Source organism: Fukomys damarensis, unplaced genomic scaffold (assembly GCF_012274545.1).
Source record: "Fukomys damarensis isolate Sample0158 unplaced genomic scaffold, DMR_v1.0_HiC HiC_scaffold_19, whole genome shotgun sequence".
NCBI classification, from domain to species: Eukaryota; Metazoa; Chordata; class Mammalia; order Rodentia; family Bathyergidae; genus Fukomys; species Fukomys damarensis.
Genome location: NW_022900931.1, coordinates 47951451 through 47975910, shown reverse-complemented (window position 1 = coordinate 47975910; position 24460 = coordinate 47951451). Strand labels below are relative to the sequence as shown.

General features: G+C 52.9%; 2 protein-coding genes across 3 annotated transcripts in view; one reads left to right on the top strand and one right to left on the bottom strand.

Annotated features, from left to right (window-relative positions):
• Positions 1–15839, bottom strand: part of Igsf8 (immunoglobulin superfamily member 8) — a 22621-nt gene extending 6782 nt beyond the window's left edge. The window contains exons 1-2 of the mRNA XM_033765699.1: positions 15786–15839; positions 15510–15597 (exon numbers count right to left, since the gene is read on the bottom strand). Coding sequence (XP_033621590.1) covers positions 15510–15597; positions 15786–15791 — 94 coding nt within the window. The 5' untranslated portion in view covers positions 15792–15839. The remainder of the gene's footprint in view (positions 1–15509; positions 15598–15785) is intronic.
• Positions 14083–24460, top strand: part of Atp1a2 (ATPase Na+/K+ transporting subunit alpha 2) — a 24634-nt gene continuing 14256 nt past the window's right edge. Inside the window, exons 1-7 of one of the 2 annotated variants that reach the window (XM_010616679.3) lie at positions 14083–14213; positions 18575–18679; positions 18803–18862; positions 21067–21270; positions 21649–21762; positions 22021–22155; positions 22946–23063. In XM_010616679.3, the coding sequence (XP_010614981.1) occupies positions 14202–14213; positions 18575–18679; positions 18803–18862; positions 21067–21270; positions 21649–21762; positions 22021–22155; positions 22946–23063 (748 nt within the window). In that variant the 5' untranslated portion in view covers positions 14083–14201. Of the gene's footprint in view, positions 14214–17568; positions 17685–18574; positions 18680–18802; positions 18863–21066; positions 21271–21648; positions 21763–22020; positions 22156–22945; positions 23064–24460 lie in introns of those variants that run through there. The other variant, XM_019206400.2, reaches the window with a different exon arrangement.

Below are 24460 nucleotides of genomic sequence, written 5' to 3'. Positions count from 1 at the left end.
GCGGGCCTGCCCTGGGCAACCCCGGTCCCCACCGGCCCCGGAGAGAGGGTTGGGGGCGCCCGGGGCGGCTCAGTGGGCTGACGCACTCAGCAACCAGCATCTGTTTCCTCGGGCCGCTAGTCCTGCTGCAAACCCTACGGATTTCAGTGAGAGCGGGTGGAACCCAGGAGTTCTCGCACATGGGCAATTAGGGCCAAGGTACCTCCTAACCCCTCTGAGGGTCACTGGAGACGTTTGCACCCCGCTCCGAGGGCAAACCCGAGGGAAGAGGCGTTGGGAGTCACTTCCTGGTTGGATGATCCTGGGCCGGCATCTTAACCTCCTTCCACCTCCGCAGATTGCAATGAGCTTGTTGACATTCACCCAAAGGATTTTGTGATGATTGAGATAATGTACATTAATGTTTGGCACAGGGTAACTGACACGACGGAGGAGACATGTGTTTGTTTGGATTTTGGATTAGTTTTAAACTGCTTCCTAAGAGTTCTGGTTTTAGATAAGACTTAGGGGTTAGGGAAAGGAGCCTCATGGACGTGAGCCTCTGCTGGAAAGCCTGGGGCCTGACCTGTTCCCTTCAACTATGAAGGCGGAGAGTATGGGGAGGACGAGGATGGGACAAAGGGACAGGCCGGGTCTGCAAAGTCTGTCAAAGCGGCGCTGGTGCGAGGCCAGCGCAGAGTTCATCTCGCGCCCTTCACCATCCCACCTGCCTTTACAGAGGAGGAAACAGGCCCAGAGAGGCACAGTCCAAACCCCTGACCTTGACTTTCTGTCCCCATGTCTGGTGTTATGTCTCCCTCAGAGGTGTTCACGGAGTCACCAGGGACGCCACAGCCAGCCACCCTGGAGAAGCCAACGAGACTGAGGGGAATATGTGGGACCTTGAGGTAACTGAGGCCCAGCCCTGGCCTCCAAGGCTGCCCAGGAGGCTGTGCCTTCTCACTTGGACCTGTCCACAGCTTCATTTTTCCAGCTCTGTGTCTCTCTTCAAACCGTCCACAGGCTCTGAGGAGCCATGTGAAAACCGGAAGTTACAGGGAGGCTTCGGAGGAAAACTACTTTCCTTTCAGTTGAGTGGATTTAATGCCTTCCCTATACTTAAGGTTTAAGAGATGTTAAAATCATAATCATAATAGATGCTGTTTATGGAATACTTACACAATGAGGCCCTCTTGGGTATTACTTTTAGTCTTTACGGTTTTACAAGATGATATCATTTGACAGCAGACAAACCTGAGGCTCAGAAGGGTTAAGTATCTCGCTCAAGGCCACACAGCTTTTCATTGGCTGAGATGCGATTTGAGTCCAGGCCTGGCTGGTCACCAAATCTTCCTACACTCCACCATTTTCCCTTCCAATCCTCCCCACCCTATAAACTCATTCGTGCAGCAGATACTGACTGGGCCAGACCCTGAGTACTGGTAATGCCCTAGTAAACCAGAGGGGCGCGTGCCCCTCCCTCGGGGAACGTAAGCACTGTGTAGCATAACCAACCCACAGCACAAGCATTAGGAAGGAGTTCTTCTGGGAGCTAAGGGGCCACCCCTCACCCTGGGTCTTGGGGCTGGGAAGGGACTGGGGGCGAACAGGTGTGGGAGACCGGGCTGGTGTCACCAGAGGCTGAGGCGGAAGGAGGATTGAAGAAAGACGCAGCTTCTTCCCAGAGCCCCTCCCAAAATTGGTTTCCGGAGGCGGCCAGCAGAGGGCGCCCGTGGTCCAAGTTGGATTTACTCCTGCGCGGTTTATGTAACCCGGAAAGCTGGGGGAGGGGAGCAGGTGCCAGGCACGAGGTGCGTCACATTCGCAGCCACATGTACCTCCTTCCACCGAGAGGAGCTTCGCGCAGAAGCGCGTCACGCGCACACACAGCAGAGCGGTGGGCACTCAGATGGTGCACGGGGAACGTGTCGACGGAAGAGCACTCAGCGCCCGGGCTGAGCAGAGGAAGGAGGAAGAGAGCCTTCCATCTGCCTCAGGCCAGACCAGACCTGGGGGAGCAAGGAGGAAACTGAGGCCCAGAGAGCACTAGTGCAACAGTGGCCTCGGGGATCCAGGCGCCTGTCTGGGCTGTGTTTTCACTGTAGCTCCACCAGTGACCACCCGCCTCCGTGTACTAGCAGCTGTGGGCATGCGTCAGACACCAGACTGTTTCATGTGCCTATTTAATTCATTTCACCTCCAGGTGACATACGTACAAGGCGCTGAGGTGTCGGGTATCGTTAAAGACAACTAGGACCCACGCAGTGCCCCAGCAGTTTATAATCTGACTGAGCTGTCACCCACTGTGATCACAACCAACGAGACACGGCCCTTGTTCAAAGACAGGACCGTTAAAGTGTCCTGACCTGTAACATGATCTCATTTAATCCTCACCAGAATCTGGTGATCTTTGTGCTATTATTATCCTCATGAGAAAACCGGAGGCCTAAAGAAGTAAAGGAGCTTGTCCAAGGTTAGTGGGTTAGTTACTGTCAGAACTCGATCTTGGGATTGTCTAGCCCGTTACACCGTTTTGTTAGTTTTGTTTTGCTTTCTGGTACCGGGGATCGAACCTTCGGGCCCTTCTTCTCTCAAAGGCAGGCAGCGGAACCACTGAGCCAAATCCTGGCCTGTTACGTGGTATTTAAAGGCAGACATCATGAGGGACCGTCACATGTGAGCCCAGCACACACAGGTACACACCGATCAAGGTTCACAGGTGCCGCTGTGGAGACGAAGCGACATCTATAGTGGTCTCTAAGACACGGCAGTGACACAAACCCACGAGCAGTTCTCAGCTCTCTTGCTTAGATGTGCACAGATCCCAGCCTCCTCGTGGGGAATCGAAGGATCACGCACAAGAATGTTCTGTCTGTGTATATTTATACAGCCTTGACCCGCGCCACACTGATGAACTGCATTTTCCCACCCTCCCAAAAGGGAAAATTCTCTCCGCCATTTGCCGAAGAGCTCAAGCCCAGGATGGGAGGAAGAGGAAGATGAAAACCTGCCTCAGCTGGACATCAACCCATGCAGAGACCTACTGAGTCAGAGGTGTACAGACGAGATAAACACGAGAGGTTGCTCCCATCCATGCACTAACAGAGCTGCACGCTCACACCCACCTTCTCCCTGCTTCCTCCCCAGGGGTCAGGTGCCCCAACCTCATGATTTTGCGCATGTGCGTGTGCATGTGTGTGTGTTTGCATGTGCACACGTGTTCCCTGAACCCTCCTCCTGCCCTGGCTGAGCCCACGCTCTGCCCCAGTTCTCAAGCCTCCCCATGCCAAGGGGCAGCACAGTTGTTGAAGAACACGGGGTGTCACCACACCACTGTGGCCTCGGCCTGACCCAGCTCTGACCCCTGAGGGCACCCTGCCATTTCTGTTCCCAGGCTGAGTGCCGGCTGCCACCCACTCTGTAGTGCCACCCTGGGATCCCCCTGAGCTGGACTCCCCTGGGCCTCCTCCCCTGCCTAGCACTTTGTTCCTGGCCCATGGGTGGCCAGCCATGTGGCCTCTGTCCCAGGGGCTCCCCATGCTAGGCCTTCGTTCCCAGCTGCCAGAGGGACCTGCAGGTGCTGACAAGGGTCTGGAGAGCGGCAAGGGGCTGCCGGGTGTCATGTCTTGCCCCACCCCAGCATCTCAGCAGCGGGACCTGGATGGTCAAGGGCAGGAGCTGACAGCAGTCTAGTTAGACAGAGGTTTGTGGGCTGAAAGCCGTAGATGAGCCTGGGGGCGGGGCGGGGCGGGGGCGGGACATGGTTAGTGCCAGGTGGCTGCCTCTGAGTCACTGAGGTTGAGCAAGAGACTGACTTGGAGAACGGCTCATTTACGGGCACCTCTGAGGGAGGTACGGAGCAGTCACACTAATAGTGCTACTCAAAAGCCTGCTTTGTGCCGGGTGCTCTCCCACACACCCTACAAGCATTTACAACCCCAGGGGTAAAAACTGTGATTGTCTCTGTTTCACAGATGGAAGACAGAGGCACAGAGAAGTTATGTGTTACCCAAGATCACACAACTGGTAAATGGGAGAACCCAGATGCAAACTGCCCGACACTGGGAGTTAAGTTTTCTGAACATTCTTCTTCCTCCTGTTTCCCTAAGCTGCACACATTTATGTATGTGCGCTCACACACACACACTCACACACGCGTTGCCTATACAACTTTTTAAAATAGCTGTCTTTCCCCACTAGTGTAGCTCCAGTTTCTGACACAAAGTGAATGTTCGGTAAATTTTTTGTTGAACAAACGAACATAGTTCCAGGATGGGGGACTCAATGGAAGTTGCGCATGTGGTAGCCTTGAGCGAGAGCAGGACAAGGGGGGATTTTACACACACACACACACACACACACACACACACACACACACACACACACACACACACACACACACACACACACACACACACACACACACACACACACACACACACACAGCCCTGCCAAGCCTCCTGCCTTGGATAATGTAGAGAACTTGCTTCCAAGTGCAGGGCCCTGGAAACCTTCAATGTCCCCTGAGTGGGGAAAGCAGGGAAACCTGGCCTGGCTTTTGGGTTCTCTGGGCCGAGAGGCTCTTGATTCTCTCCTGCAGTCAGAACCAGAGGCAGGGAGCCAGAGGAGAGCCCAGAAGGGGGCACAACCTTGCTTGGCTCCCCCATGTTTTCTCCCCTCCCTGCCTGGGCCACAGGCCTCCTCTGCTTCCCCACCTGGACCCTGCAGGAACCCGGCACCCCTTGGCAGTTCTGGCTACAGAATGGACGATTCCCTTTTTCCTCAGTCCAACTGAAACAAGGGTGGAATTTTTTCCAAAGCCCTGCTATTAGGAAAGTCAAGGGAAAACAAAGCCAGAAATAAAGATTGCAAAAACAAAGAAACAGATGGAACCGTGGGGGTGGACAAGCCTGGCCCTGAGAGTGAGTGTGAGCCCGGGTGTGCTAATGGGATGTCCCTTCACTGCCTCGCCAGCTCTGCCCTTGGCCCCAGGGTGGCGTCTCCCACTCTGCACTGTCATTTCAGGCTCAGCCCTCTGTGCCTCTGCCTGGGCTGGGGAGCTTCCCAAGGCCACCGTGGGCTCTGTTGTGATCAGCCCCATGCCTAGCACAGTTGCCTGGCAAGGACTAGAAACTCAACAGATATTATCAGTGACTGAGCAGGAGAGGGGACATGAGAAGGTGGCACTGGCTCCTGCCTGGGACACATCTCTCCGGTGGCCATGATTCCCCTGAGTCTGTCTTATGCGGTGTGATCAAAATATGTGGTGAAGGGCCGGAGATTTAGCTCGGTGGTTCCACCGCGTGCCTCGCAAGCACAAGGACCCGAGTTCGATCCCTGGAACCAAGAAAAGGCGGGGGGGTGAATATTTAATTACAGTAAAGATACGTTGCTGCTCTACCTTCCTCGCATTACTCTCCCTTGCTTTGAACACACGCATCCTGTCACCCTTAGTCCTCTTTCGTGCGTATCTTTAGTTGCAGCATGGTGGTCGCCTTGCTGTCCGGAATCGATTCGAAACATTTGCCTTTCATGGGCACTCTGACATCAGAGAAGAACCAGAAGTCACACAGTGCCAGATCCGGGGAATACGGTGGATGAGGACACCCCGGAATGCTTTCACGGGCCTGCCTGTTTGAAGGCACTCGGTGGCAGCACCCACGTATTTGTGATCACACCTCATAAGGACACAAAAGATTTCCAGAGCGGCTTCAGAAAGAGGCAGGAATGACGGGATGAGTGTGTTCAAAGCAAGAGGGAGTATTTATTGTGAGGGGGACTCGTGGCAGTGTGTCTTGTACTACAATCATTTTTAAAGTAAATATTAACTTTTTATTACAGTATTAATTGCATTAATCCAGTAAATATTAACTATAGATATTAACAGCCAAAAGCGTCTCCTCTTTTCAGGACAGAAGCTTCCATTCCTCACAAAACAACCCACGCTGGCTTCCTGGGCAGCCTAGGAAGGACTGGGCTCTGTCCACTGGGGAGGGAGGGTGCTGGAGATCCAGGCCAGCTGAAAAAGAAATCACCGTCCAAAGGCCAGGATATCGGGAATCAAAGGCAGAGGATAATAGCTAATATTCCCTGAGCGTTCTCAACAAAACCCTACGTTAGAGCTATGAAGGAAATGTAAGTTGAGAGAAGCTAAAAAAAAAAAAAAAAAATTCTGGCCAATTAGTTGTCAACCTGCGATTACTTTTCCAGGCATCCTGATTCCGCAGCACAAGTTTTTGGCCATGTGGCTGGGCTGCATCTGTGCAGATGAAATCACCAGGCGGAGAAGGGCCTGGTGTCTAGGGGATGACGCGGGTGTGGAGGTCAAGCAGGGTGATGCAGGACTGACCACTGCAGTTGGGGACTGGGACACTGGACATGGAAGAGGCCTGCCCAGAACAAACCTAAAAACCAGAGGATGGGCAGGTAGTCAATCTGAAGCTCAGGTGCAGAAAATAAAGTTCATTTGTCCCCAACAATGTAAAACACTGTGGGGCTGGGATTTCAGGACCAGAGAGCAAAGCTCTGGACAGACTCAGACTTGCCAGCCACACAGCCTGGACCCCAATACTGACTTTCCCTAGCCTCCGTTTCCTTGTCTCTGCAGTGAGGATGATTGTGGTACCGACCTCACCGTTTTCTGAGCATTGTTACGAAGATAAATTATGATCAAAGCTAGGGCACAGGGGCAGAGTAGGACCAACCGCCAGGAGAGAGAACTTCCCACATGGGCGCATCCCTCTGCCTGCTCAGCTGCCCGCTGTCTTCCTCCTTTCTCCTTCCACTTGCTGCAATCCTTTTGGAAGAGAGTAACCTCGGTTTCCTCCCCACACACTCCTCAAGTCTTCCCAGCGCTGTGGCCCAACTTGACCCACTGTGGAAATGGCTTCATCAGGCTGACTTCTGATTGACTTGCTTTCATCTCCCCTTGGCATCTGAAATCTGAAACTCTTAGTGGATTTTGTCGTGCATGGTTGTGTAGTTTGGTTTTTGGCCCCTTACAATGCTTCCTTTCTCAGATGCCGGGCCCCCTGGCCTGGTCTAGTTCTCTCATCTCTCCGATTCATGGCCTCCTCATCTTCTGGACCCATTTTTTCTGCCTGAGTGCTGCCCAAGGTTCTCCTGAAGTCTCTTGGCCCTTTGTCCTCTTGCTTCTGCTTTGACGGTCTCCTCAGGCTTTGTGGTCACCTCTGTGCAGGTGACTTTCCCAGCCCGTGCTGTCTCCCAAGTCCCAGTCCCCACTTCATCACCTGCAGCCCTGCCATAGCCCCCTGGACTTAACCTGCCCCAAACCAAGTCCACGCCTTCTCTGCCAAACAACCTCCTTCCTTCCTGCCTTGTTTCTGTTAACTTGCACCAATATTTTCACATCCCCAAATCTTTCCTCCTTTACTCTGACATCCAGTTACCAAATCCTGAAACTCTGCCTCCAAAATATCTCTCACCCACCCCTCTCTTCTCTCTGCCATTGCTTCTGTCTTGACCCAGACTCTCCGCACCTGTAGCCCTTACCTATCTCTCCCATCCAGCCCAACCTCCCAGCACATGGACATGCAACACACCCTGCAGTTTGAATGAGATCATTCCCTGCTCAGAAACTTTAAATGGCTTCATATTGTTTATAGCAATATATCTCACACTTGTTTGGTAAAAATGCAGACTCCCACTCCCCACCCCCGCCCTCATGAATCAGAAGCTCTAAGAGCCATGCCTGCTGTTCTATATTTTTTAACAAGCATCCAGATGACTTAGCCTCAGAGCCTTCTAGAAAACATTAGCAGTTACAGTGACACTGAGTCTGACACTCAAGGCTCTCCATGACATGGCCCCAACATCCACTTCCAGGGCTGCCTCTGTTTCTCCCTTGTGCTCTGGGTGCTCCAGCTTCTGGTCCATGCTCCCACTCTTCCCTCACCTTTGTCTCTCTAAGCCAGATCCTACCTATCTGTCAGGACCCAACTGGAACACCACCTCCTCGGTGGAGACCTCCTACATTCTTCCACCACCCACCCCCACCTTGGAGCTGCCATGCAGTGGTGTACAAACAGGAGGCAGCAACGTTCGCTCAGGGAAGCCTGGGGTTGGCACTTTACCTCACCCTGCCCCTGCTGGTGCTCTCCTCCCTCTCACCTTTGCAGCCAGGGGTCCCTGGAGACGGGACTCAGGGTGGATCCTTCTCCCCTCAGTGTGGAGTTGAAATGTGCAGGGCCTGGAACCAAACTGTCTAGATCTGAATCCCAGCCCCCCTGCTTAGCTTAGCTTAGCTGCTTAGGCTGATCTGCCACTCTTAATGTCCCCATCTGTGAAAGAGAGTTGTTATGAAGACTGAGTTAAGTAACACATGCTGTCTTCCCTGGTTCTGGAGAGTGGGCAGCCTCAGATCAAGGTGCCAGCGGATGTTCTACCGTGTGAAGGCTCTCTTCCTGGTCTGGAGATGTCCATCTTCTGGCTCTATCCTCACTGGGCAGAGAACAGAGAGAGGAAACAGATTTTCCTTTGTCTTAAAAGGGCAATAATCCCATCATGTGGGCCCTACCTCCTGTATCACCCACTCACCTCCCCAAGACCCCACCTCCTAATGCTCTTACCAGTGTACAGTACGAGCTTTACATTGTTTGTTTGCCTGAGTTTCAACATGCACACTTGTGAGGGACACAAGCATACTGTACACATCGAGTGCTCACTAACCATTAACTGCAGCGAGCTAGGGACCCTGGGACAATCTGGCTCAGTGGCTCCCAGCCCTGCCTGCCCACTGATTCCCATACGGTGGGTTGGTCCCTACCTCAGAGCGATTAAAAATGATCCTAGGGGTGAGGCCCAGGCATGAGGAGTTAGCATGTGCAGTTAGGGGTGAGAGTCCCTAGCTAATCCTATGCGCTTTAACGATGATGAAGGGTGAAGGACATATTCAAGAGCACGTGGTAAGTTAATGGTACAAGAAGTCCTGTGTCAAAAGCTTCTGCCTCCTTCTAATCCATCCCAGCATACCATGGCTCACCCTTTGCTCCTGAATCAGCCAGGTGGAAGGCTGAGCCCAGGGCCACCCAGTCTCGCTCAGCAGGAATGGAGAAGAGGGAGGGAACTTGAAGGAATGAGGGGGTCCCAAAGGACTAGAAGGTTGTTCAAGGGTGGGGTGGAGGAGGGACTTCCTGACTGGTGCCGGGTTCTGAGCAAAAGGACCACGAGGGTGGGAAATCAGTTGCCTGAGCTGTAACTGTCTCTCCCATTCTGGCACAGAATGAGGCACTGTAAGTGCCCACGAGCGCAGAGTCTGAGTGATACAAGTGCATCCGAAAGAGCACACCCTGTGGTCGGGCAGTGGTAGGAACGTGCCAACAGGAGAAACAAGAGTAAAAGGATTCTGGACCTCCAGAGAAACTGAGGCACAGAGGAGGCCAAGCTCCCTGGAGTGCTAAGCAGAGTCTATTAAATGGGAAGGAGGCGGTGGCTCTGTGTGCCAGCGGTTTACAGGGCATCCTGTCCTAGCTGGGTACCCAGAATGCCAAAGGGGACAGGCAGACAAACAGAGCTGTGCCTGGGCCAAGTGGAAGGGGCCTGGTAAGGGAAGAAGGAGGTGGGAAGGAGTGGGGGAGGCCAGGCTGCCCATTGATAGGGGGAGCAGGGAGGCGCAGTGCTTTGGGCCAGTGGCTGGGTCAGATCTCCCGCCAAAGCAAACCTGCCTCAGGGGGTGAGGGGCCTGTTCCCTCCCTGCCCAGATGGAATCAAAGGCAAATAAGAACCCTGCAGGGCCCAGCTGTGACCCTTGACCCCATACTCAGCAAGGCTGTTTAACCCTATCTTCTTCATAACCCCTGACTTGCTTTCCCAACCCAAAGAATCTCTGGAAACAGATCCACCTGCCATGTGCTCACTGAATGCCATTCAAGCTCTCCCCGGTCCTGCCTTTTTCCCCAAAGGACACCTAGATCTGCCTCACCTCTCCTAGTAGCTTCTTGCCCCAAACCCTGAGCCCTTTCTTATTTCCATGCCTAGGGTTCAAGGGACAGGATGGTTTCCATGGGTCACACTAAACAATGAGGGAGCACTTGCACCCATGCTAGCGAACTAGTGAACGGTACAGGAGCTCCCGCCGATGGTTCTGCAGATGAGACTACAGATCGATCACTTCTGCTGCTCCCCTGAGCTGAGCCATGAGCCGTGCGGGAGGCAGCTCGGATCTGGGGGACCATCAGAGCTGGCAAGGGACCTCCAGGTTTGCTCGGGCTGCTCCTGGTCACTCAGATGAAGACACGAGGTCAGAGCAACCTGTTGTCCAAGGTCACACAGGTCGGGAGTGGTCCCACTGGGACATCCTCAGCTGACCTGATTCATAAGAAAAGGCCCATTGCATTAGACTCAGGTGGGGACCCAGGGCGGGTGAGAAGCAGAGGCACAGGGCCCTGGGGCCTGCAGAGAGTAGCTGAGGCCTGCGTCCTTCCCACTCTCACCTTCGTGCCCAGCCCAAACCCAGAGCAAAGGGAGGAGGGCAAAAAGGGGAACGGAGCAGAGGCAGAAAGCCTGAAGAAAATGCTTCTGAGTGCTTTTTCCCTATTTTCTGAATTCTAGATAATGTGATTTTAACAATTTTTTGAAAAAGATAATAAAAATCTGATGGAAGAGATTAAAGACGATAGAACTAAGGAAAAGATCTTTCGAATCTACTCCGAGTAAGTTGAAAAAGAAAAACCAAAAAGAGAGCAGAGGAACAGAGATCAAGGAAGAGATGGAAAGAAAATCCAGTCCCATCCCTGTGGTCCAGTGGGGAAGCAGAGACTGTGCAGGCCTTGGGCAGCCACTCTGCAGCTCTGAGCCACCTGCCCACTTCAAAGTCACTTCCACCGAGGGAGTGAAAGGACGGGGGCTGGGAAGAAGGCAGCACGAAGAGGTGCCTTTCTGACACCATCCAAGACCTCACCACACCTTCCCGCGCTCCCCCTAACCTATTGCTCTAAGACAGCCTGCCCTTGGAAGTGGGAAATTCTCACCCACGCCCCCAGAAGGCCCGAGAAGCCTGGCAGTGTGTGGTGACAGGCCACAGACCCCGAAGGAGAAAAGGCAAGGAGAGTCGCAGGCAGTGGGAGAGGCTGGCAGCGGAGACTGGGCCCACAGAGAAGTGGGGTGAGGGGGCGGGAGGAGCCGCTGTGGGGGTGCCTCCCGGCTCTTCCTCTCCTCCCCTCCCTCAGTCCCTCCCGTTCTCTTTCATGATCTTGAAACAACCTTCAAGTCTGGGCTGGAGGCCCCAGGAGGCCAGTCACTTAGGAAACAGAACTGTTTCTTGGAGCCCTCGCTAGCCCATCTGCTGCCCAACGGCGCCCCCCTCCCCTGCAAGCTCTCTGTCTCCCATGGACGCTCACGTCCGCCCACGCCCGGCTGCCCAGCGCTTCCCGCGGCCCGCACACGTGCACATCTTGCGCCCCGCGTACAGTACAGGCAGCTGATTCGTCACGGCTTGACCACTCACAGGTGAGCACCAGAGGAGCTGGTCCTTCTCAATCACCAGGGGGTGCGCTCCCAGGACCTCCCACTCACACCTTCAAGCGTCCCTGCTTGATACTGGGGCAGCACACACAGGCAAGGACAATCCTCCATCTCTCTGAACCCCCTTTCTGTCTTGCCTCCCCCCACACTTCCTAGATCTTCCCATAACAACCAAAGCTTTGGTACTCCAGTACCAAAAGCACCCTGTACTCCAGTGGTCCCTCTCTGATCTGTGCCTTTCTCTCATGCCCACTGCACAGTTACTCTGACTTTCCTATCTTTGGCCTTTGAGGTTTTTGTTTGTTCGTTTGGTTGGTTGGTTGATTTTTTTTTTAAGTCAAGGCGTCCTTATGTAATCCAGGCAGGCCTTGAAATCACAGTGACCCTCCTGCCTCAGCCTCCCAAGTGCTGGGATTACAGGTGTGCCATGCCATACCAGCTTCAGCCTTTGAATCTTTCTGTCTCCCTCCTTTGCTTCTCTCACTACAAGGCCTTGACTCATGTGGCCTCCACATGGAAGCAGTAGCCCATCCTGGGCACCCCAGATCAAAGTACCTGATCCATGAACCTCAGCCCTCACCAGGCTGAAGGTGGTCCATGAGGCATGGGTGAGAATGGGCCAAGTGTCCTATCCACCTCTCACTTCAAGCCCTGAGCTTGCAAGCAGCACGCCCTAGGCTCTGCAGGGCCCCAGTGCAAGGCACGGCAGGGAGCCCTGCAGGCTGCCTGGGCCCAGGAAGGGCAAAGTCCTTTCTGGTACTGAGCCTGACTGCTGGAAACAGAGCCAAGGTGTGAGAAGGACTGGGCAGGCCTGGGAAGTGGCAGAAAGGACAAGGGGGTTGGAATGAAAACCACTTGGGCCCAGTGTCTGAAGCTTCCTCTTGGGGCAGAAGGTAGCCCAGGAGCTTAACCTAGGAGCTTAACCCCAGCCCCAGGCCAAGCTACCTTCCCCCAGTGCCCATCCAGCTCTGAGTTACTCTTCTTGAGGCAGTCCTTGCCGATGTCTAACCACTGCCTTCCTGCTACGGTTCCAGCTACTTCCCTACGCATAGTCTCGGTATCTATTTGCCCTCGTTTCCCTGCCTCTTCTACCCTAGGCCCAAATCCAAGGTCTGTAGAGGCTTTGGAGAGACAGGAAAAGGCCCGAGGCCACCCTGTCCTACCCACCCTCCCATCCGGAACCGGGAGGAGGAAGGAGGGTGGGAGTGGGATGTGACCTTCCGGATCCCTGTAATGGAAAATCTCCACCGCCGGCAGGAGGGGGCCAGTTATTTAGGGAATTCAGATGTGAGCCCTATGCCCTGAGAGTGGATTTGCTGGAAGAGAGTTGCTAATCCCTCTGCAGGGAGTCGTCGTGGTCCCCCATCCTGCCCCCCCAGCCAAGGAGGCCCACAGCCCAGCCAGCGGGTACCTTAGGCCCCTGGGCCTAAGCCTCCATCCTTTTCTTCCTCTTCTACTCCCTTCACTCTTGGGGCTCTCAGACCCAGCCCTGCACCCAGAGAGGTGGGGACACTCCAGGAGGACCCTGCCCTTGGACTGCTCCAAGAGTATCTTCTCCTCTCTGGCTGGTACAAGCCTAGAGACAACCCTTCCAGCCTCAGGTGAATCCCTGTCCTCTCCCGCTGTTCCCCCAGTTTCTCCCAGGCATCACCACAGGAGGCAACTTCTCCGGCTGGCTGCCCGCTGTCCTGCACCCTGCAGACTTGCCTTCCCCTCCGTCTCAGGAGCAGGAAACAGTTGTTCTCTTTTCTAGTTCACACAGCTGCTATTTGTTATGATACAGATCTCCAAACACTTCTTGGGAACTCTGCATTTTTCTCGTTGACTTCTGCCCTTGCCGCTGTCCCACCTGGATGTAGATCCAGCCCTCGGCTCTTCAACAGCTCATGTCCACTCCGTTAGCAAGGGGGACCAGACAACAGAGATGTCATCAGACGCCTGCAGCACTGGGTCCCCACAGATCCCCTCTACCCCTCACCTGCCCCTCGGGACCACCTCCTGGTTGCAGGAGCCTCTGTTGTCCTGGAAAGCTGTGATTGCTGAGGTCACCTATGGGAGGGTTGGGGACCTTCATGCTGCCTCTTGAATGGCTTTTAGCTCCCACAAGCCCCCCACTCAAATGGAGGGGCCGACCTTGGGTTCCAATTCTGATTTACTGGGCTCCCGTGTGCAGGCAGCCTCTCTAGAAGAGGGAACACTTCTGTTTCTTTTCCTGGGAGGTTGGATGTAGACTCAGGAGACCTGAGTTCTGGTTCTGTCCCATCAGTTTAAATGATTTGCTGCCTCTAAACCACAGTTTTTCCACATGGAAACACAGAGAGGGTTAGAACACACGGCCTCTGGCATCCTGGGATCCTAAACTGGCCGCTCCAAGCTCCCCGACTCCTCACCTCCCCTTCCTCTCCTTCAGTTGTGGCTGCCACAAGCCAGGGGGCTGGGGAAGCTGAGGTGAGCACCGCAGAGGGACAAAAAAAAACGACAAAATGCACCATCAACAGGGCAGTTGTTAAAGGGGCGGGAGGGGAGGAGTCCTCGGGGATCCTGTTTCAACAAACGTTTCTTTCCCGAGGAGGGGAAGGCGGGAGTAGGGGGGTAAGGGACCTATTTAAAGCTACCCTGTTGCTTGGCTGTCTCTGTCTGTCTGCCAGGGTCTCAGGGTGGCCGCCCCAGACGGACAGTGTGAGCTTGGGATCCTCCTGTGACCTCTCCAGCCTAGGTCCCCTCAGCCACTCAGCCCCAAGATGGGTCGTGGGGTGAGTATCCCCCAAAGAGCAGGAACTGCCGTCTGGAGGGGAGGGGGCAGCAGAGAATGGACAGAGTGGGCATGGGCTGCAGGGGCAAGGGGAGAGGGAAGAGGGCCAGCGGGCTAGTTTGAACTTGGAGCTAAGCGTCGCCCAAATACACAAGGGTGAACAGGTCACAGAGCACTCGGGCTCCAAGTGCTCTGTTCTCTCCTTGCCTTGCTCTCCTTCCTTCCCAGGAGTAACCCCAGTCCACCACCCACATCTCTGCAGCCCCCAGCCGAAGGCACTGTTCGTCTCCTGCCTCTGCTACCTCTTGAAAATATCCATTCCTCTGGGAATCTGAGCCTGAGGGCATGGGGGTTCAGCCCAAGGTTGGAGGGGAGCAGAGGAACATCTCACTCCCGGAATCTCCTAGCAGTTCTGGGACAGCTGGGGTGGGGTGGGGATGAAGAGTGCTGTGCCCGCACCAGCACCCCCTTGGATGTCCCAGCAGCACCGCCTGGGCTCTGGGCCACGGCCTTTGAGGACTTTCCCAAAGGCTGGTGAGAGCCGCCTCTCCCCCAGCCCAGCCTCCCCAAGACATTCTGCACCGTGGCTCTGCCCTGGGGGAAGATTAACTACCCCGTCAGGACAGGCTTCCAGTTCTCAGAAATGAAATTCCCATATGGAGAAAAGTGACCCAATCCTGTTACAAACTGGGCCTCACTGCTTTCCTTTTGTGGAATGCTGGCAAAGGAGGGCACGGAGGGAGAGGGCACAGAGAGCCATAGGAGGATTCGAGGAAGTCGTTGCCTGTGGGGAGCTATGGGCCAATTCCTGGGCCTGGCCACAGTCAGGCAAGTACAGGTTATTACACTGAGTCGAGCAGGTAGTGGTAGTATGCTGGCAAAGGAGGGCACGGAGGGAGAGGGCACAGAGAGCCATAGGAGGATTCGAGGAAGTCTGTGGGGAGCTCTGGGCCAATTCCTGGGCCTGGCCAGAGTCAGGCAAGTACAGGTTATTACACGGAGTCGAGCAGGTAGTGGTAGAGATAGAGCCCTGTGTGTGTGTGTGTGTGTGTGTGTGTGTGCGCGCGCGCGCGCGTGTTCACGCGTTCACACACCCATGACCACACGCTCCCCATAGGCTGGAAGTGCCGCAGGTATCTGAGGGTGAGCACCAGGGAGTCCCCAGCGGAGGTGCAGAGCTCTTAGGTGAGGCCAGGGCTGAGCTGGACCGGCCTGCAGGCAGGCCCTCCACCCACCCACAAGGAGGGAGGGAGGGGAAGTGTTAGCTCCATCGCGGAGCAAGGTGGATCCCACTCACCAGGTCTTGCCTGGGAGAAAACTTGACCTTGACTTCTCCTGTCTGTTTCCCCCAGCAGTCCTGCAGCTGTCACCTCCACCCGCAGCAGCTGCGGGTGAAGCAAAAGCAAGATGAGTAGCAGATCTGGTCAGTTCAGCATGAGTGGTGACAGTGGGTGAAGTGGGGACACTTAGGGCCTGGAGCTCAGAGTCTTGCCTAAGGAGACCCCTGAAGAGGAAAAGACCCCGACACCCTCACCCCATCCTAGGGTTGGTTTCGCCTGCTATCCTTTCTTGCCTGCATCCCTGCTCCGGAGCAAGGCTTAACTCTCAACCCATCATGGAGTGGCTGAGTGGCCTTGAAGGGCAGCGTGGGAGCTGAGGGGAGGGACAGCACTGGTGGGAGGGAGCTGCCACAGAAAAGCTGGGGGGTGCGCCTGGAGGCTTTCCAACTGCCTCCTCTCTGCCCCGGCCTCTGGCTTTCTCAAAAAGAACTCTCTGTTCTCCTTCAGCATTCAAGACCCAGAGAGAGGGACTTGTGGATGGGGGAGGGAAGAGTAGCAAGGGGAAGGGGGGGTCCTTGCTTCCTCTTTCTTTCTTGCCTGGGCAGCCACTAGCCCCAAATCTCTGCAGGCTGCTGGCTGCGAAGCCTAAAATCCTTGCCAGGACAGGAGGGGCGGAGGGGCAGTGTATCCCAAGTTCTGGGGCTGAGGGAGGATGGAGTAGAGGTTAGCTGCTAAAATCAGCCGCAATCCCACATGCCAATGTGCATGAACCAGCAGGGTCTTTAGAATCATGCCCTTGATTCTGTGTTCGTGTACCTTATTTCACATCTGAGTTTACAGAATTCTTCTGGGCTCTGCTCCTGGACTGTAGCCCCAGACCCTCGTCAATGCTTGCCTAGGCCCTGCTCCCACTCCTGAAGTTCCTGAGGTCCCTCTGAAGTTTACCCAGGCTGGGATTCCTTGCCTTTTGTCCCCCCATTACTTTCCATCCTGTTCCTGCCTTGCGAAGGACAGAGTTAGTGGATCCAAAGCATCTCAGTCTATCCTGTTAAGTCCCCGACTTAGTGAGCATTTGAGTCACAAACTTTCACAGGTACTGTGCAAGATTCACTTTGTCAGCTGATGAATGAATCTGACTTACAAACATTTCTCCTGCAATGGGACTCGTATGTAAGTCGGAGACTTACTGTAAATGAACCCTCTTACGTCACCTAGGGAAAGGGGAAAATGAATGACCCCCCCACCCCTTTTCCACTCCTTTTGTTGGTTGATGTCAATCTCCCCAAGTTGAGGAGTCTTTAGAAGGCCCAAAGTGGGCTGAATTCATAGGTGCCTCAGCTGGAAACAAATGCACAATTTACTGGTCACCTTTTCTGAGAAAAGCATTTCTGAGCAACACAGAGCTCCAAGAGCTCATATCCTTTTGAGTCACTGTATCTGGGGAACAGTGTCCATCCTGTACTTATCTCCCACCCGCAACCTTGCTCCTGGTTTCACTGCTCAGATTTGTTTCTTCCGGATACCAGATTTGTAACCTCTTCTAATCAAGGCAGGAGCCACACTCCTGAGATTTCTTCTGACTCTTTAGTGGAGGGAAATGCTTTATCATGGAGCGCAGAAGAGTTAGGGCAGGGAAACTATTCCCTTCGATGCCACTGTGGTGGATGTATAGCAACACACACTTGCCCAAACTCATAGAATGTACAACCCCAAGAGTGAGCTCTCGTGTAGCCCATGGACATGGGGTCCATACAGGTTCATCAACTGTAATAAACGTGTAACAAATGTACCACTCTGGTGGAGGATGTTGGCAGTGGAGGAGGCTCGTGGAGGAAGAGAGCAGGAGAGACATGAGAACTCGCTCTACTTTTCATTCAACTCTGTGAATCAAAAAACTGCTCCAAAACCAAAGCCTCTTTTTAAAAACCAACCAACCAAGACCTACTCTCTGCAATGCATAATCTTGAAAATGCACACGCAGAGGCTGTTGGTCCCACCACTCTTTATGGGGGAAAAAAAGAAAAGCAAACCACACCATAGTAAAGAAAAACTCCTTCCTGAAGCCCAGTTTAGCCTTTGGGATCCAGCAAAATCTAGAGGCATTGGGCAGAGACACCGAGCAGCCCTTCTGTGGCAAGGACACTCACTGTCTACGGAAGAAGAGGGAGGAGAGGAGAGAGAGATGAAGGCAGGTGAGACAGCACTGTTCTCAGACATTAGCCGTGGCCCCCAGGCTATGGCTATATGCCCCATATATATGCCCTGCATTCCCAGGGCCTCCGCCCCAATATCCCATCTCTCCGAGGTGGCTCCCCTTGGATGGAGAAATTCCCACTCTCTCCTCACAAACTTCCGTGTGAGACCCTGGAAGCCTAAAGAAAAGGGCAAAGTGGCCTCATGAGGCTACAGTTAAAATGTCCTTCTGATCTCACCAGGTGACGCAGGGATGACCTAAGAGTTTCACAAGTTTTAGTATTAGATTTACCCCTTGACAAAGCTTCTTACATTTTTGGACAAGTGGAGTCCAGTTCCCTTCTTACCCAATTGTGCTTTGGAGCATTGAATCCCATGCATTACCTCTGTCCAGGCTCGGGGAGGCCTGACTAGCAGGATGGAGAGGCCCCCATATTCCCTGCATTCCCATTACCTGGGAACATTCTGACCCTCTGGTTACTAACTTCTCCGTCCATTGGCCCTACCCATTCCACTCTTACCATTTCACTGCCAGATCCTTTCTCCTCCCAGTTTTACCCAAAGACTCTTATTCCCCCAAATTCCTAACCATCTCTACACCTCTCTAAGTCTAATAACCATGGGGGTGGGCAAAGACCTTCCTACGGGTGCTTCCAGTCCCTCCCCTCACCCCCAGCCTGTCCACTTCCAGGATTCTTCTAGGTAGTTTGTATAAGATACGATTTTCAAAATTGTGGGACGGTGCTCGCCTGGGCAGCACATATACAAAATTGTTGGACATTTTGAACCTAGCAGAAGCATTCAAGCAAAGGAAATCTTAGCAGAGGCCCACCTACTAAAGAGCTGAAACGCAGCTCCCCTGATGCTCTGGTCCCTCTTCCTCCCACAGGTGGGCCGTGAGTATTCACCTGCCGCCACCACGGCGGAGAATGGGGGCGGCAAGAAGAAACAGAAAGAGAAGGAGTTGGATGAGCTGAAGAAGGAGGTGGCTATGGTGAGGCCTGCCACCCACCCAGTATGGCCAGGGAAGAGGGGTCGCATGCTGGGAGAGCTGCCAGGGCGCCTCACTTCACCCCTGTGCTTCCTTCCCCAAAGTAACTGCACTTCCCTTCCCCAGGATGATCACAAGCTGTCCTTGGATGAGCTGGGCCGCAAGTATCAAGTGGACCTGTCCAAGGTGAGGAGGGGGGATCCCAGATGTGAGACAACCGTGCAGCATTAGGTGGGAGACCCTTAACGCCATAATGCAACATTTCTCCCATGGGAGGAAACAGGCCCAGAAGTAAGAGGCCTCCCCAGTCACGTGGCTAACTGGCGGCAGAGCCGGAGCTAGAATGTGACCCCTGGTTCCTAGAGCAAAGCTCTTTCCCTGTATTTTAACATTTCAATATGTTAGGCTGAGCAATCTGACTGTCATTTACTAGTTTATGTGACCTTGGGAAGTTTCATCTGAATCTCCCAGCTTTAAATTAGCAGGCCGCCCTACCTGGGAGGGTTGTACAGATTAGAGAGATGTACACAATGCATCTATCACCAAGCCAGGTGCGTAGCGCATGGTAGTGTCACTGTAATAACAGGAAGCAGGGCTCACTTTCCCCGGGGCCGACTCTGGGAAAGGTGGTGTGTCACTGGTTTGCTTGGGGTGGGGGTGAGGAAGAGCCCCACCTGGAGGTGGTGGGGACCTGGGTTCTAAGGAGTCCTGGCTTCTAGGAGTTCTCCTTTCCCTTTTTTTTTGGTACCAGAGATCGAACTCGGGTCTTTGTGCTTGCAAGGCAGGCAGCGGAACCACTGAGCTAAATCTCCGGCCCCAAAATACTTTTTTTAAAGCAAAACATTCATTGGTACATTTTAGATATACAAAATGATAATATTCATCATGGGAAATTTATACCTATACATAATTAACCTTGCTTCTTTTTTTCCATCCTGCCCCTTGACCCCTCTTCCCCTCCTTACATATAAAGCTTTGTTTCCATTTTTCCTTGTTTTCTTTTTTTTTCTTGTCCCTTCTTTCCTTTCCATCTCCTCCTCTCCCTGTTCCTCTTCTCATTTGAACGTTTTCTTCCCATTTCCTAATGTCTGTTATACATTTTAGTCCCTATTTCCACTTTCAGTTTCTCACACCAGAAAAACAATGCAGTATTTAAATACGTGTCCGATTTGTTTCATTTAAGAGTTTGGTCTCAAGGCACGTACATTTAGCTATAAATGTCTCAAGCTCATCCTTCTTTATGGCCGAGTAGTACTCCATTGTATATATTAAAAACCCCACATCTTTTTTATTCAGCTGATGGGCATTTGGGCTGTTTCCAAGATTGTTAATCTGATGGGCGTGATGGCACACCGTTGGGAGGCTAAGGTGGGAGAATCACTTGAGCTCCTCAGTTCAAGACTGGCCCAGGCAACACTGAGAATTCATCTGAAGAAAAAAAAAAGAAGGGCTGGGGATTTGGCTCAGTGGTTCCAGCACCTGCCTCGCAAGTGCAAGGACCCGAGTTGATCCCTGGTACCAAAAAAAAAAGAAAACATGTTAGTAGAAAAACTATATGGGTCAAAATCTCCTGTATTCCTTCCCTACTACACTTTTCTAAAATGCTGTACCCCCACTCCTGTATCTTACTTTATTTCCCTTAACAACACTTTTCACCCTCTAGCATTAATATGCACCTATTGGTTGCACTTATGATCTGTCTAGAGGGCAGGAACTTTGTTGGTTGTGTCTATCTCTGGATCCCTCATAGTGCCTGGCATATAGTAGATGCTCAATACACATTTATTAAATAAGTGAATGAATGATACAAAGATAAATAAGAAGTTGACCCTGTTCAAAGTCTAGGAGAAGAAAATTGAATTCCGAAGTGATATGCAAATGCCACTCTAGAATCAAGCATAGGATGCAACGTGGACCCAAAAAGGGGCATCTGATCCAGCCTGGGGCCAGAGGAGCAGAGCCTGGCCAGAATTTCTATGGAAAGCGACAGGTGATTGTTAAAGCTGTGGGATAGTCTGCGATTTAGGGCACTCCCCGAAGTCATGGTAAGAGGGAGAATCTGGAGGAAGAGAGCCAGGAGGAAGGATCAGATGAGATGTCTTTCTCTCCAGGGAACTTATCCGGGTTGCCTTCATGGAAGTGTTGTGACCCCAACCAAAATGTGCACCGATCCTATAAAAATCAGGTGAAACCACAGTCAAAGTCTTCCTCGGCCTTCAAGGCCTCCAAGTCCCCTCACAAAGGGTAACTCCTCCTATAGTCTCTGCTGATGTTCTCTTACTCTTTTCCTCCCTGCTGGACATTACCCCCCTGCGGAGGCACCATGGCATGCAGGGGCAGTCAGATTCGCTCTGGATCCCTAACCTCATACTTTTTCACTTGCTCCCTAGGGCCTCACCAACCAGCGGGCTCAGGACATTCTGGCTCGGGACGGGCCCAATGCCCTCACTCCACCCCCTACCACCCCCGAGTGGGTCAAGTTCTGCCGTCAGCTTTTCGGGGGCTTCTCCATCCTGCTGTGGATTGGGGCCATCCTGTGCTTCCTGGCCTTTGGCATTCAGGCTGCCATGGAGGACGAACCATCCAATGACAATGTGAGGCCACATACCTGAACCTGGACCAGCCCATAACTCTGTCCTCCAACTCTAAGGTCCTAATATGGAGTGCAGGGAACAAGATCCTCATAGCACAGTCCCACAGCTGCCCTGTAGCTCAGGCGGAAAAGGGGTGAGGCTGCTGTATATACCTACAGAGCACCCTCAGTTTACAAGCACTTGATGAGTGACTCAGTCCCTTCCTGCCCCTTTCATCCTAGGAAACCAGGAGTGGAAGATCAAGGGAGGTGGGAGAGAAGGACTTTCCCCTACCACTCTCTCTCCCAGAGACAGACAAAGGTCTGGGCTCTCGAGTAGGAGGGCACTGAGTACTCAGGGAAGCCGGGTCAGGTTCCTCACACTCTCCTTTCTTACCAGCTATATCTGGGTGTGGTGCTAGCAGCGGTGGTCATCGTCACTGGCTGCTTTTCCTACTATCAGGAGGCCAAGAGCTCCAAGATCATGGATTCCTTTAAGAACATGGTGCCTCAGGTAGATGGCAGGGCTGGGCTCAATTCAGGCCGGGTCATAAATTTCCCGGGGTGCCCCAGCTTGCCCCAGCTCAACACATGGTGCTGAGATGGAGACAGGCAGAAAAGACCCACCCGGGTTTCCATACCTGGACCTAGTTGTGTTGCTAAGGGTGTGGAGATTTCTTTCTCCCTTGGCGGGGTTGGAAAGGGGGCCAGCAGCCGTCAAAGGCAGAGACAGAGATGAGCATTTCCTGCGATGTCCATGGCCTCTCCACAGCAAGCCCTCGTCATCCGGGAGGGGGAGAAGATGCAGATCAATGCAGAGGAGGTGGTGGTGGGAGACCTGGTGGAGGTGAAGGGTGGGGACCGCGTCCCTGCTGACCTCCGGATCATCTCTTCTCATGGTTGTAAGGTGAGGAGATCAGGACACAGCAAGTGTTTGCGTCTGAGAAGCAGGCTGTATAGAATTTAGAAAGCCTCACTCAGAGATTGAAGTTAGGAGACCTAGTTTTTAATGTTAACCCCTCTCCACACCCTCTAGCCAAACCTTCTGTCAGCCTATGGTGTCGTGGGAGCCTCCTTGTAGCTCTGCATTGTAAATGCTCTATGCCCTGGGGATTTCTTTTTATAGCCACTTATCATAATCATCTCTTGAGCACCAATTATGTGTCAGATGTCTTATGTATGTTTCCTTGTGCTGTCCACTTTCCCTTGGAAGGGCCAGGGATTTAGCTCAGTGGTATCGCTGCCTGTCTCTCAAGTGCAAGGACTCAAGTTCGATCCCCAGTATTAAAAAAAAAATCCCTTGGAAAGATGGCGTCGTCATCATGTGGGAGTGCTCATGTGGGACAGGTGGTGCCCTGAGCAACCCTAGGAGGTACATCCCCATAGACCACAAAGTGCCCCCCCGGGAGTTGTGCAACGCAGTGACTTTGTTTACATTCCCCATTTTACGGATGAGTAACTGGAGGCTCCCTTAGTAAAGTAAACAACCACAAGTCACACAAAAAGTTAGTAAGAGCCAAGATTCCAAACCCAGGCAAGTGCAATAGCTGAGTAATACCATAAATATGTGATGAGGGCAAGTGTAATTTTGTCCCTCGCGTCATGAAGATTGAGGGTAGCTGGACCTGGCCCAGGAGACTCTGTGCACTGCACTGCGTCTGCGGTCTGACAGTTACTCCCTGCTGCTTCTTTCTCAGGTCGATAACTCATCCCTAACAGGCGAGTCGGAGCCCCAGACCCGCTCCCCCGAGTTCACTCACGAGAACCCCCTGGAGACCCGTAATATCTGTTTCTTCTCAACCAACTGCGTGGAAGGTGAGAAGCTGGCCTGCCAGGGAATCTCCTCGTCCTGGCCAATGGGCAAAGAGGCTGAACCCTGATGACTCCTCAGCCAGGACTGGGGGCTATGATGGTGTCACTTGGCAAAACCTCTGCCATAGAGGAGGGTATGGAGACATCGGGGACTCCAAATATTATAGGAGTCCCTTCCAGAGAGCAAGCCGCACAGTGGCAAGAGGCACCGTGACCCCCTGGGAAAGTCACCTCCCCACAGGAAAAGCTCCATTCTGTCCACCCAATGCTTTCAGATGTTGGGTGAAGACGCCCCTACGCTCGCAAACACACACACACACACACACACACACACACACACACACACACACACACTCTGTCTGAGACCAGCCTTGCCTCCTAGGAGCTTTAGAGTTGAACTGATGTCTTCTACTCCTTGTGGGCTTGGCCAAGTTGCTTCCTCTGAACAGAGCTCAGGCTGGAGGAGGGCAGGAAAGCTTTCAGACCAGGTGAACACGCGGTCCTACTTAGGAGGACTTATGGAGGCCTGTGTCAAACCACAGGCTGCCCGGGCTGCTCCATTCCTGTCCTGGGTTCGAGAGGTGAATGATGAAGGTCAGTAAGACTGCCCAGAGCCTCCGTTCCATAAAGGCAGAAGTCTGAGCACAGATGACCTCTGATGCCCTCTGTGATCCAGCCAGTGAGCATTGTCAGGCTGACTCAGAGGACTGGGGCAAGAGATAGTAGGAGAAAGAGGTCTGCTTAGACTGTAGACCTCTAAAGTGGGGCAAAGGAGGTGGTCTTGGAGCCCAACTCTGCAGCTTTCTCTGCCCACCACCCATTTCTCCTCAGCACAGTATTTTTCTTCCGGGCTGTTTTCCTCCTTCAGCAAGTTGGAATTATAATGAAACTCACCACTCGTTACATTTCCTAAATATTTAATGTGCTGAGGTTCTGAAATTGATACTGCATTTCCTATAATTGATTCGTTCAGAAATGCCTGATAAGATACTCCTCTTGCTTATTCTGAAGCCGGTTCTGAAGAGAGGAGGAGAGAGGGACTTGTTGAGTGTCTACTGGTCTGTGTGCATTGCCACATTAATCTCATTGAATTATTAAAACAACCCCTAGGTAGGGATTCAAACCCAGGTTTGGCCGACTCTGACATGTATGCTCTTTCTACTACACACTTCCTTTCCCAGAGAAGCCTATAATGCCACACAAAGGTTAGTAATTGCCTACCTTCTTTCCTAGAGATTCATACCTTACATTGAGAAACAGTCTTAAGACTACAGTACTCACAAGACATCCACAAGTGCTTTGTGTTCATAATATACTTTGGGTAATATCAAGTATGTGATAGGGCCAGGGATTTAGCTCAGTGGTTCCACCACCTGTCCCAAGTTTGGTCTCCAGTACAA